Genomic DNA, 12,477 nt, shown 5'->3' with positions numbered 1-12,477 from the left:
CCCTTTCTTCTCGTTTATTACATAACGAGGATCTCGAATCCGCCAACCCTGATGCCTTCAGGTAGCATGTGTGGGTTTATTGACCGGTTGCCTTCACTCAAAAAGATCACGTTCTCGTGACGCCTGCGGCAGAAAGGATGTTCCGCATTCACCGCTAAGGTCTGAGTGGTGGCGCTGGCTAACACTCCCAGGGTTCTACTAGGAAACACAAATACCTAAGAAAGTTGATAGGAAAACCGCGGCGCGGTAGCTCAATTGCTAGAGCATTGCACGCAAAATGCGAAGGTTGTGAGACCGTTCCCCACCTGCGGCATGTTGTTTTTTTCATCCAGTTTCATTTTCATTTATTTATTGTTTATTTATTTCATTCATAAAGCACAAATAATTTGCCTTATGTTGTTTGATATGAGTATTAGCTTACCGTAGTAGTGAAGTATGTGCGCAACGCTAAGCAGCACTGCAGCCTTCTTTAGCATGCTTTGAGATGCGGTGGGCAGTATTCCTGGCCTGTCTTCTGGTGCTTAGGCGTTTACATGACAAAACTGCTTGGTCGTTTTATTGTACCCCTAGGGTAGGATCTTCAAGAGCCATGCAGTTCCTTTTCATCATTTCCCCACAGAGCAAGACAAAACCAGGCCAAGCTTTGCTGACGGTATATAAAATGCAGCAGGCCTGCCGCACTGCTAGGGCATATTATGAGGAACGTCCCTATTATCGTTATTCCTAACCAATATGGATGTCGTGCGGACATTCTAAATCCACACCGAAATGTCCCACAAACGTCTTTTGGACTATAGGTAACACAAAATGTCCCAGAAGCGTCCTACATCTTGACAAAAATGCCCTTAGGACGTACTCGGGATTATGCCATAAGAATAATCCATATTTACACACTTCTTGTACGTCCTAATATCCCGTCATGACATTCAAGGGATGATTGTATAAACGTAAGTTCGCGCGCATGATCCCATGGACATACAAGAATGATCCACAGGCTTCTTGCATATGTCCAAGGGACCGACGAACGTCCCGCATCGGATCTCAGCTGGACATCTGCAGGACGTTCGTGGTCCAATGGGTACAGGGCACCCCTCCTAGTGCGAAGCACGATTTAAATAAAGTACAAGGGCGAAGTTCAGGTAAAATGTACAGATGGTGTCATCGTTGGTAGTGTAGGGTTCACGCAGTCCAGGAAAGATGAAATGTGCAGCACCAGCAGCGTAGGTTGAACACCGAAGCGCAGCCAGTGATGCCGTAGGGCGAAATCATGACCTGCTGCAGGTTCTCGTAGATGCCTAGGCCTGTAGGAGTCGAGGCCCTAAAAGTACGCCATCTGGCAGCTCGGGACTTGCATGGAGATAGTGGTGCAAGTGTTAGTCACGATGTAGACGTAGAAGTGATGCTCAAGCTGAAGAAACTACGTGGCAGAGCTGCTCCTGTAAAGCTTCTGTAGGTAGTGCATCGGCGGAAGGTGTGTGCACAGAACATAAGAGGGCTTGCCTGCTGCTGCTTGCGGTGAAGTCTCGAATGCCGATAGCATCAGGGTTGCGGTGGACGCTGAAGACATCGCGAAGATAGTGCTTGTGGCGTCGCCGTGCCTGTGAGAATGATATTTGTGCCTAGTGGAGCTGGGGGGTGGGAAAGACTCTGAATCGGTGATGAATGAGGCGCCCCCAAACGGAAAGCGTACAGCTTGCGGAAACATCCAAGTAAGGAGAGCGACGGGCCGTAGAGTAGCTGAAAGCACTTGAACAGAGTAGCTGAACAGAGTAACCGAACAGATGGCCAGCCGGCGCGTGCTGACGATCGGCAAGGGTGGACGCAGGCGATGTGGGCTGACAACACGTGGAATGACGCAATGGTTCAAATGGCGAGAGATGTTGTGAATGAGTGCTGGAGGTAACGCAGTGAGGAAGATCGGCTGCCCGCAAGTCCGCGTAGACGTCGGGCCCAGGGGATGACAGCCGGAGCCTGGAACCAGCCAGATCCTGAAACCTTGTTGAGAAGGAAATGGCTGTCCAGCTGGGTGAACCAGATGGCCGGCATGTCGATGCAGAATTCCCGGACACCCTACAATCGCGCGACATCTGCCGGACCGCGTGAGGCCACGTAACTACTAGGCTTGGTAAAGTCGGTGCACCGACACTGGCATGGCTGGATTCACTCGTTCGGGCCCCCAATTTGTGGCAACGCTGGGCTCAATCGCCCGGCTCTCCAATTTATGGGAGGCGGCGCGGAGAGGTAGCTGCCGTAGCAACGATTTAGGCCGGCCAGCTATGGTGTCACGGAATTTCAGGAGCGGCCGATACCGCAGCCGCCTTGGTGGAGCGCGCTAGCGTGTTCTATTCTCGTGCTATCTGCACGCGAAGCCTCCTCTATTTCGCCGGCTTTGGAAGCAATGGCCTTGCCGCTACAGCACCATGCTCTTGTGAAGTCTTGGGATATGTGAACAGAAAAAAAATACATTGCACAAATTTTCGTAGGCGGACATCTTATTGCACACTGCCACTTTTTTGTAAAGCTCCACGCCATTCTTATGCTTCTTCTCAAATGGAGCTGCGAAGTGTATGTTGAACTCAAGCCTGCTGCCGCAGCGGTATTGCTTATTTTCGCCCAGCAGTCCCTGATCACTGTGTCAAGCATGTTTTGTAGTCGTCGGCATTTTCGCGTATCCGATGGCTTCGCCTACGTGGAGAGCTACGGTCCCGGCTCTGTCATCGCATCCTGAACATGCTCCATGTAATCGTGACGGTGTAGACATAACAGATACAACTTTTTGTGCCATCCAAGCACAACTCTGCTGCTGGCAGCAGCAAGTGCGGTCGTACAATCAAATTCTTCCGTTTTATACATTCATCATCAAATCTTCTAGATGTGCCTCGTATGCGAAGAGGTAATCTTTAGAACACGTCAGAATCACCTTTTAGCTGAAAGACGTTTTTTCCCACAAATTAAAACACACGAAAGGAATATACATAGACGACGGCACGGGCCGCATGTTTATGTGTCTTCCGTTTGTGCGTTTCAATTTGCGGCAAAAAACATGTCTTTCAGCAAGCACCAACCAGGCCAACAAGCAGTTCTATTGAGACACCTGCAAACGCACATGACAGGCCAAGTCTTTCTGGAAAGAACAATGACGCTCAAAGATCACGTTTCTCATATCGTGATTGCGTTGTCACATGACACAAGAAAAGGTCGTGCACAACAAAAGTGAACGATGCGACAAGGAAACTCACATTGCAATGCTGTCACCTTAGTGTACGTGTTCACTTTCAAGCATTAGTGAGCCTGCCTGAAAGATGAGGCCAAATGTCATTTCTTTCTTTTCTCTCACTCAGCATCAACGATGTTCAAATAAACTAAGGTAGCCGGGTCTGAATTCCCTTCAAATATGTTGCGGTGAACATGCAAACAGTACTTTTAGTTGGTATTTAGTGAAAATTAAGACAGCAGCATAATATTAAATAAAACATTTTTTGTGCACGGAGGCTCAGGCAATGCGAGGAAAACACACCAAAGGAATAAAGCCATAAAATGTTCTGTTCTCTTATCCTGTGATTCACATGTTCACTGAAAAAAAAAAATAAAGTGACAGATATCTAAGACAGTTGCTCAAATGAACATGCTTTATTTTTGGTTTATAGAGACACCCATGAAACAGTTTCATGGAAGTTAACTTTGCTGTCAGGATCACTTGTCAGCTTCTGAACTAATGCCATAATTAGGGTAGAGGCTTGGACGAGTTGGACGTGGCTCATAACGACAATGTTTGCGCAGCGCACGAATGTAGGAACGTCATTTCGTACATATTGCCACAAACGTGTACCCGAAAGCACCAACAAACAGAAGAACTTTATTGACTCACGAGTTCCCTTTCTTAACATTTATGCTACACTGATGAATCAGCGAGAAAAGAAATTTCACACCGTTCTCATTTGGCTACAGACTGTAGATCCAGTAGGTATTATGTACAAAAAATGCACAAAGCAAAGCCGCATGTGCGCAAAAACCAGGAGGCTGTGCTGCAATAGCTAAAGACCTAACCCACCCAAAAGTTGCAGCCATAGAAGTTTGCTTTGATGTGGTGATGCACACTATGAGAGGCTATACAGACAGCCGTGACAGAACATGTAGATTAGTCTGACCAAGGGGAGAGAGTACTATAAAGCATTGGCAGTCGCTAAGATTGCAACATTCTCAGGGGTCACGTCCGGCGTAATGAAGTAAACCAGGCGGGAGTTCAACTTTGCCGACAAGTACCTCGCCCTGGCTGTGTCGAGCAGGAGCTTGCAACGACGGCCCACTTCGGTGCGGCGTTCCACGGAAAGGCCCATGCATAGATACCTGCAGGCATTCAAAAAAAGCACATGGTTCACGAAGCGTGCAGTGATTTTCAGAATGGCATGCTGCAAAAGACTACTGGTGCAGTTCATCCCTCTCAGATAGCTTCTGTTCCATGCCCATAGGGCCAACGTGCACACGGAAACTCCCCTTACGCGCGTCGCAAGAATACACAATAAAGTGTAATAACGTTTGCCTCAGCACAATCGTTGTGCAATTATTCGAGTGTTATTTACATACAGGTAAGATTTCAGGAAGAAAATAATTTCTGTATAAAAAATACGTGTATAAAAATACCTCTTAGCGAGGGCCTGTTTTCGGACATGGTGTTCCTTGTATGCCGCATTTACGACTCACTGAGAAAAGATACCTGCTCATGGCCAAGAGCCTTCATAACAAAATACAATTTTATCTTACACATCGAAGGTGATAAAAATTATTCGCGACTCGAACAATCGCTCAAACCCGTGCACATTTAGTCACTGTTCATAGTTCACGCTTTGGCATTTCAAACGCGAAGCTTTCTTTGCAAACTATTATGTGTTAATAGGTAAGTTTATAAGTAAGCGGTCAGCCTCCTCGGCTGGCAAGAACAGAACTGTCAGCGCCGCACCATGCGCCGCATGATATATGATGATGATGATGAGTTATTGGCATCCCCTTCGGAACAGGAAGGTGACAAAAGTCCCCTAGCCAGTTTGAGTTAATGGGGTATGCCTTTCACTTTCACTTTTTTTACAGGAAAAATATTGATTCACATTAAAGCAAAAGAACTAGGAAGCTTACCAGCAAGTATGCGGCCTGTAGGGTGGCTAACACAGCAACAAAGAACGTCAAGCGAAAAGTCAGAGAGGCCGAAATAATCTTATGGGCAGCGGCAATGGAAAAGAAACCTCTCATGAGTAACTACTTAAGAGGAAAAACGAAATCAGGAAAGAAAGAAATTGTGATAACTCAAAGGGAAGCTCATTACTTTTCGAAGCGAGATCGGGATGCCTTAGAACACGCACCTATAAAGCGAGATACAACAAGGAAGAAGAAGTATGTGCTTGCTGCGGTAAAGCTAGGTAAACAATGGAGGATGATTTATTAGAATGTGGAGATGTCTGCCCAGCGGTCGATATAGGCACCACTCGCCTCCTTGAAGCCCTTGAGTGGAGCGAGAGCAGGGGAAAGGTAAGCATGTCCGCAAAAGAGTTTAGTAAGAGGCGATTGGAAGATTATTGAAAGAAAAGTAGGGCAACGACAAAAAACGGAGACGTACAAAAGGAAAGTTGGCAATAGGCGATCAGAAAATTTGGTTGTGGGAGTTGATAGTGTTTTTTTTTCTTCTCCTCCGCCTTCACTCCTCCTCGTTTCTTCTCACTTTCACGCTCTCTCCTCGACCGTGGCGCCGCCTATACCGCTCGAGCGCAGCATACAAAACAACACAGAATAGCAACGGTGCCAGCATGCGCTCCTCGCCACTCCGTAGACGCTTCTCAAGCGAAAATAGCGCTGAAGCACGAGTGTAAACAAATGAAGCCGGCCTGAGGGCGCACGTGATCTTATTAGGCCAATAGCGACGCGGCGTCGGCCTCGGCCTGAGCGCGCTAGGAGCACGCGGCATTCTTTAAAGCGTGGCACTAACTTACGAAGTTTAAGGGGCCTTACCTGCGCAGAGCACGGGCCACGCGCTCCCGTGTTCCCTTTCATAAAGGACCACCCTGTACATGACTACTAAACAACACAAAACTTCACAGAGAGTGAAATAAACAAAATAATACACAAGGAAACGCGAAGGCCGTTTCATTTACACACATATAAAAGATTTTTATATAGTTCCCTAAAGGTCAAAATGCAGAATAGCACCTGATATGCGCACTGAGAGCTTATGATATACTCACTGAGATATTGCAAAACACTGGAGGACGTGTATGACACAGTCATGAACTCTAATGAAACATTCACTGGTAATGGCACAAACAATGACATGCAAAATACCTGAAAATAGAGTAAAACGCTAAGATTGTTTTTTTGACAGCCATACCAAGAAAAAAACGAGAACTTACTTAGAAACCTGGACAAAAGTATATGAAATGTGTGATGTGTTCATTACTAGTGAACAAAATTAAAAATGCATGGCATAACAAATATAACATAGTACTAAAACTGAAATACACATTATAACATTATTTTGGACTTGGCCACAACTTCAGTAACGGTGGCAAGAGGGAGCAGAAGGTAGCCGGCTTTTGAAGCAGCACATAGATAACCAGGTGAAATAAGTCAACACGACCTTTTTTCACCACAAATGCAATGCTTAGCAGTAAAATTACTTCACTTATGACACTAAGCCATACCCACTGGGCACTCCTTTGTGGGATAAACACGAACTGCAGAAATCTGCATATAGGACACTTGAAATGTTCATGCTTTCCAGAAAAAAAAGCGTATCATGCCTACACATGAAGGTTGTTCGCACGGTTTTCTCATCAGAAAATACTAAGATAATACATAAACACCAAGAGTGTGTTTTTCATCTGTTAGTACGTTTGTAGAACGGTGACACACAGAAAAAGCACTGAGGCCGGAATGGAAAGCTAGGCGGGATACTGAAGTTGCAGAATGAGACTTGGCACAGAAAAACAAGTCATAGAGCAGGTGACAATGACGAGGAACATCTATTTGTCAGCTTTCTCTACCAGTAAGAGGGACGTGTAGCACATTCAAGGCGCGAAGACGTCCGGAGAGTCATGGAGCACACACATGCAGAGGGCCGTGTTCGTGCACATGCGTCTTCTTATGTCGTTGGGTCTGCGCGCTCACCTGTTGTCTTTAGACTCCTGGAAGAACCTTGCAGGGCTTGTTTTTAGGATATTCGTGCACCGCAGCACGATGCACGAGCGGTGTGAGAAACTGACGAGAACGAGAAACTGACCACGAAACTGACGAAACTGCCCTCGCCGGTCAACGCACAGCAGCGCACGCTTCCCGATAACAGCATATAACCAAACATGAAACTTCATGCAGCGGGCTATGCTGGTGCCAAGCTGTCGGGAGCGCGCGGAGACAGTCGAAAGTGAGGGAGTTACGAGGGAGGGCAAGGGGAGAGGAGTTGAAAGCAGGAGTGAAAGGGCAAGGCCTCCGGGACTGGTACGCGTGTGCGGGAGCCAATCTAGGATGCCGTGTCTAAGCATAGTTGCTTTTCCGCCCTCCTGATGGATGGCGCCAATTACCTCTGCCACCTAAGTGGCGGAGTTTCCGAGGTCGGACGCAGCCACCACCTTAGTGTACACAAGAGCCGACTTCTCCGTCATGAGTAAGATCCATTGCCGCCCATTTGAAGAAAGCTAAGACTGCATGGGAAGGCCCTCAAATTCGGACCGCTGCAGGACACCTAACAATGCCGACTGGAATCTGCATGGCAAGAATTACCGTTCATGACTGGAACTACCCTGCCACATTCGTTATCGTCGAACAACGTTCACGAGATGTCATCGTGGACATGGATTTCCTGCTGGGTGGTCGTGTCACGAAACAGTCAACCACTGCTTTTAAATATGCAGGTGTTCACCATCACACTGATCAGCCCAGCTCTGCCCGCTAGCATTTTGGCTTGCCCGCACGCAGCCTCAAACTGTGTTGAACCGTGGCTTGGCCGTATCCCTGCTGCCTTTCGTCAAGTCACGCAAGCCACCCGGATAGCATGGATGTTATGAACGTCTCCTGTGGAACGGGGTGGTGGGCTGCGCGACCAAGCTCTTGTTATTTTTTACATAATGTCCTGCCCAGGTCAAAAAAGGAAAAAAAGAAATGATAATAAAGCCGCGATGAATTCCCATAACCAAAGTACCTTAAACCATATTGTGAACTTTGTTTTGCACACCTCTGTTTGTCGTTTCCCTACTTTTCTTCCACCAATCTTCTAATCCCCTCTTACTAATCTTTATTGTGGGCATATTTACTTTCCCCTTGCTCTTGCTGAACCCAAGGGCTTAAAGGAGGCCAGTGATTCCTAAATCGACCATTGGGCAGATATCTTCTCATTCTAATAAAACATGCTCCATGGTTTCCCTAGCTGTACCGCAGCAAGCACATGCTTCCTTTTCCTTCATATATCTCGCTGTATAAGTACGTGTTCTAAGACATCCTGATCTCGCTTCGAATAATGAGCTTCCGTTTGAGTTATCATAAACTGCTTCTTTCGTGATATCGTTTTTTTTCTCTTAAGCAGTTACTCATGGCAGGTTTGTTTTCCACTGCCACCACCCATGAGATTATTTCAGCCTCTCTGACTTCCCGCTTGACGTTGTTTGTTGCTGTGTTGCCCACCCTACAGGCCGCATACTTGCTGCTAAGCTTCCTAGTTCTTTTGCTTCACTGTGAATCAATGTCTTTCCTGTACAGAAACCTCAACACTCTCCCAGCCCATTAACTTTCCTCCATATTCCTCAGTCGTTCTTCATAATCAATTTTACTGTGAGCTTCCCTCACTTGAAAACTAGTCCAGCCCATATCACCCTGCACAGCTTCATTTGTAGTCTTCCCGTGAGCGCCCAAGGCGAGGCGACCCACTGGCCTTTGGTTCTCAAAGAGTCCTGACAGTACCTCTGATTTCGAGCAAACAACCGAATTTCCAAAGGTCCTGCAACCATTACACGTTTCCGCATACCCCGGAGCACCTCGTACAGGCGCCGACAATAGTGGTATACTCCACGCAGCGGGAGTCGGAGCAGCGGCACACTGCATCGCGACCCCATCTACATTGACACGAGTCAAGCGACATGCCTGCAGATAATAAAGGGCACCCGTTGGCAGCCTCGATCCCAGATGCTGCCTGTAGATGGCGTTGCGATGGAGTTTGCCGTTGCTCCGGCTCGCGGTTGCGTGGAGTATACAACTTTTGTCGGCGCCTGTACCGCATCAGAACGGCAAGTTGGGCCAGTTGGTTGGGATTCATGGTATGGGTTGTGACAGCGCACACAAGACAGGGACAACAGAAAGAAGAAAACGCGTTGTCTCGTCGTTTTATTCTTTCTGTTGTCCCTGTCTTGTGTGCGCTGTCACAACCCTTACCATGGCGCCTGTACCTATTGTGTCCCCATAGCGCGCTGTGCTTCATTATGGCTGCATTTCTCTTCCCCTTCACTGTTATTGTTTTTTTGCTGTGTTTCCATATATCTATTGCTTTGTTTATCCATAAACCAAGGTATTTATATTCTTTTCCGCGAGGTATTTCCTGACCCAGTACTATCCCTGTCTGTTCGCTGCTTTCATTGAACACCATAACACCCGATTTTTTAACGCTGTATTTCAGACCTAGCTTATCCCCTTCGTGTCCACAGATATCAGCCAGACGTCGCATATCACTTTGTTTGTTAGCTAGCAACACAATGTCGTCTGCATAAAACAAACCTGGAAGCGGCTACTCTACTACTATAACCGCCTGTTTGTATGAGAGATTAAGCCCGATATTACTTCGTTCTACCGCCCTCTCATTGTTCACCGTGAACATCATAAAGAGCAGTTGGGATAACGGGTACCCCTGCCTCAGTCTCTTGTTGATATCAACTCCTCGCTCCTCATCCCTTCCCATTCAGCGCAAACGGTATGTTCTAGGTAAATCTCTTTCAAAAGCTGTAGACAATCGTCGCTTATGCTTTCCCTTTCGGAATATCCCCCAAAATGTTGCAGTATACGTTGTCATACGCTCCTGTAATGTCTAAAAGGGCCCCATATAACAGCACGCTTTCTACTCTTGATAGTTGAATACATTGAGTAATGACAAATGAGTTATCATTCAAACGTCCACCTATTCTGAAGCCATTCTGAAGTTCTTCCATAATGCCATTATTCTCTGCGCATACATACATACATATATACATACATACATACATACATACATACATACATGCACACATACATACATACATACATACATACATACATACATACATACATACATACATACATACATACATACATACATACATACATATTTATTGCAGCAGCTCAGAAGTTATTACATATATCGTGCCCCCATAAGCGCAAGTAGCTTGTGGGCGGGTCACGGCAGACATGAAGTGCTGCTAGCGCGCTGCTAGCAAAAGAAGTACAACGTGTATTATACATATTGGAACAGCTTGAAAACAACACTAAACATGAATATCTTACGGTGTTAGTAGCGTGAGAAAAAAAAGACTAATTAAAAAAGAAGATTTGCCGCTATTTCTTTGGGAAAATGGTAAAGAAAAATATGTATAAAAAGAACACAATCTTTTTGTTTACAAGACAATAGTGAAAATAATTATAGGAGCTGTTTGAAAAGGACATACGCACACAATACCTGTCAAGTATTTTGAGGATGAAGTAAGCATGCTTTAATTCGTTGTTTGGCTACTTTTTGGGAATGCTCTACAATTATTTCTTTCAGCAACTGGCTAAAATAAAAAGGAACGTAATATTCCCGGCACTTTTTACCATAGTTCGCATATATACGCGGGAACTGATAAAGATATGTTTTCTTAGCGTTTTAGGTTTACTCTATATTATTTTGTGACGATTGGAGAAAATATTACGAAGAAGTATCACTTGTACAAACAGATCCGAAAAGGAGTCAACATCTGCAACATTACTTCTTACGTCATTGTCTGAACAATCATAAGCGGTACCATACAGTATGCTCGCAGCTATCCTATGCAATAGCTTGTCCACTCGATCTACTTTCGTTTGTCAGCAGGATCCAAAAACTGAAATATACCATATCTGAGCACAGACTGGCCTAGAGCCTTAAAAACTAACCTTCACAACTTAGCAGGCATGTTAAATTTAAGCATGTATAACTGAGCTGCTACTGTTCGTAAACGCTTCATTATGTAATCAATCAGAACAGACGGTCGTCAAAATGAAGATCAAGGTACTAAACAGAAGGGGATAGCGGTAGATACATGCAAGAGCATTTTAAACACTGAGAACCATGTAATTGAATGGACAGATCTAGGCTAACAGTCTCATGAGGATTTCTAAAAAATATCACGGTAGTTTTTTCTTTGTTTAAATATATTTGATTAGCATTTAACCAATCAATCACACGTATTGCGTCTTCTTGAAGTAGTTTTACGGCTTTAGAATACGATTCGTGTGATATAAGTAGTGCAGTGTCATCAGCGTATTGAAATACTGCAGCGTTCAGTTGTATGTTGGCAATATCATTGACGTAAATGTTAATTAAAAGAGGTCCCTGAACCGAACCTTGAGGTACACCATATTGTTACGGAAGGATGAACGAAGAGAGGAGGAAGAAGATCGCGAGACGCTGGCTGCTGCGGGTTGTTGGTGGTCAGCTATCCTAACTACTCAGGCTCATTTTGTATATATATTGTAAATATAATCTTCTATACTCCCAACATCCCCGGAACATATTGGTGAGAGGTGCGGGGTACCACGGCTGGAAACGGAGCTCCGCAGTGGACGTCGCATCACCGTCCGCAACATGAATGACGGTGAGCACTCGGGATCAACGTCGTTGCCGCCTCCTACGTCACCGTCGCATGCTACGTCGGTGTCACCTTCGGTTGTCGTTGTGCAACCCAAGGATCCTGGAACTTTCTACGGGACCGATGGCTCCGACGTTGAAGAGTGGGTGGCCATATACGGTCACGTGAGTGGAATCAAGAGATGGGACTCTACGCTTATGCTAGCTAACCTGTTGTTCTACCTAACAGGCACGGCAAAGGTGCGGTACGAAAACCACCAAGAGGAGCTAAACAGCTGGGACCAATGCAAAGAGAAATTGACAGAGTTGTTTGGCAAACCGGCCGGCCGTAAAATTGCCGCAAAGCAGGAACTGGCATACCGTGCCCAATCCCCTACGGAGTCCTATGTCTCGTACATCCAGGACGTGCTGGTACTTTGTCGCAAGGCCGATCACGGCATGACAGAAGTTGAGAAGGTCGGGTACGTACTTAAGGGCATTGATGACGACGCGTTTAATCTGCTCATGTGCAAAAGCTGCTCTATAGTTGATGCAATCATTAAAGAGTGCCGACAATTTCGAGCAGGCCAAAATCTGACGCGTCTTGCAACCATTCGCCAGGCTTCCCAATACTACCGCAACGTCGACGTGTGAAGATCAACCCGCACAGCAGCATA

At 46.0% G+C, this 12,477-nt stretch overlaps 1 protein-coding gene across 3 annotated transcripts in view; it reads right to left on the bottom strand.

Moving 5' to 3' along the window:
* Positions 1-3,611: 3,611 nt before the first annotated feature.
* The window catches only part of LOC126535554 (tRNA:m(4)X modification enzyme TRM13 homolog), a 396,219-nt gene continuing 387,353 nt past the window's right edge, over positions 3,612-12,477 (bottom strand). For 2 of the 3 annotated variants that reach the window (XM_050182379.3, XM_050182380.3), the window contains one exon: positions 3,612-4,347. In XM_050182379.3, coding sequence (XP_050038336.1) covers positions 4,164-4,347 — 184 coding nt within the window. In that variant the 3' untranslated portion in view covers positions 3,612-4,163. The remainder of the gene's footprint in view (positions 4,348-12,477) is intronic. The other variant, XM_050182382.3, reaches the window with a different exon arrangement.

This window comes from Dermacentor andersoni, chromosome 7 (assembly GCF_023375885.2).
Source record: "Dermacentor andersoni chromosome 7, qqDerAnde1_hic_scaffold, whole genome shotgun sequence".
NCBI lineage: Eukaryota > Metazoa > Arthropoda > Arachnida > Ixodida > Ixodidae > Dermacentor > Dermacentor andersoni.
This window is presented reverse-complemented; position numbering and strand designations above follow the sequence as displayed.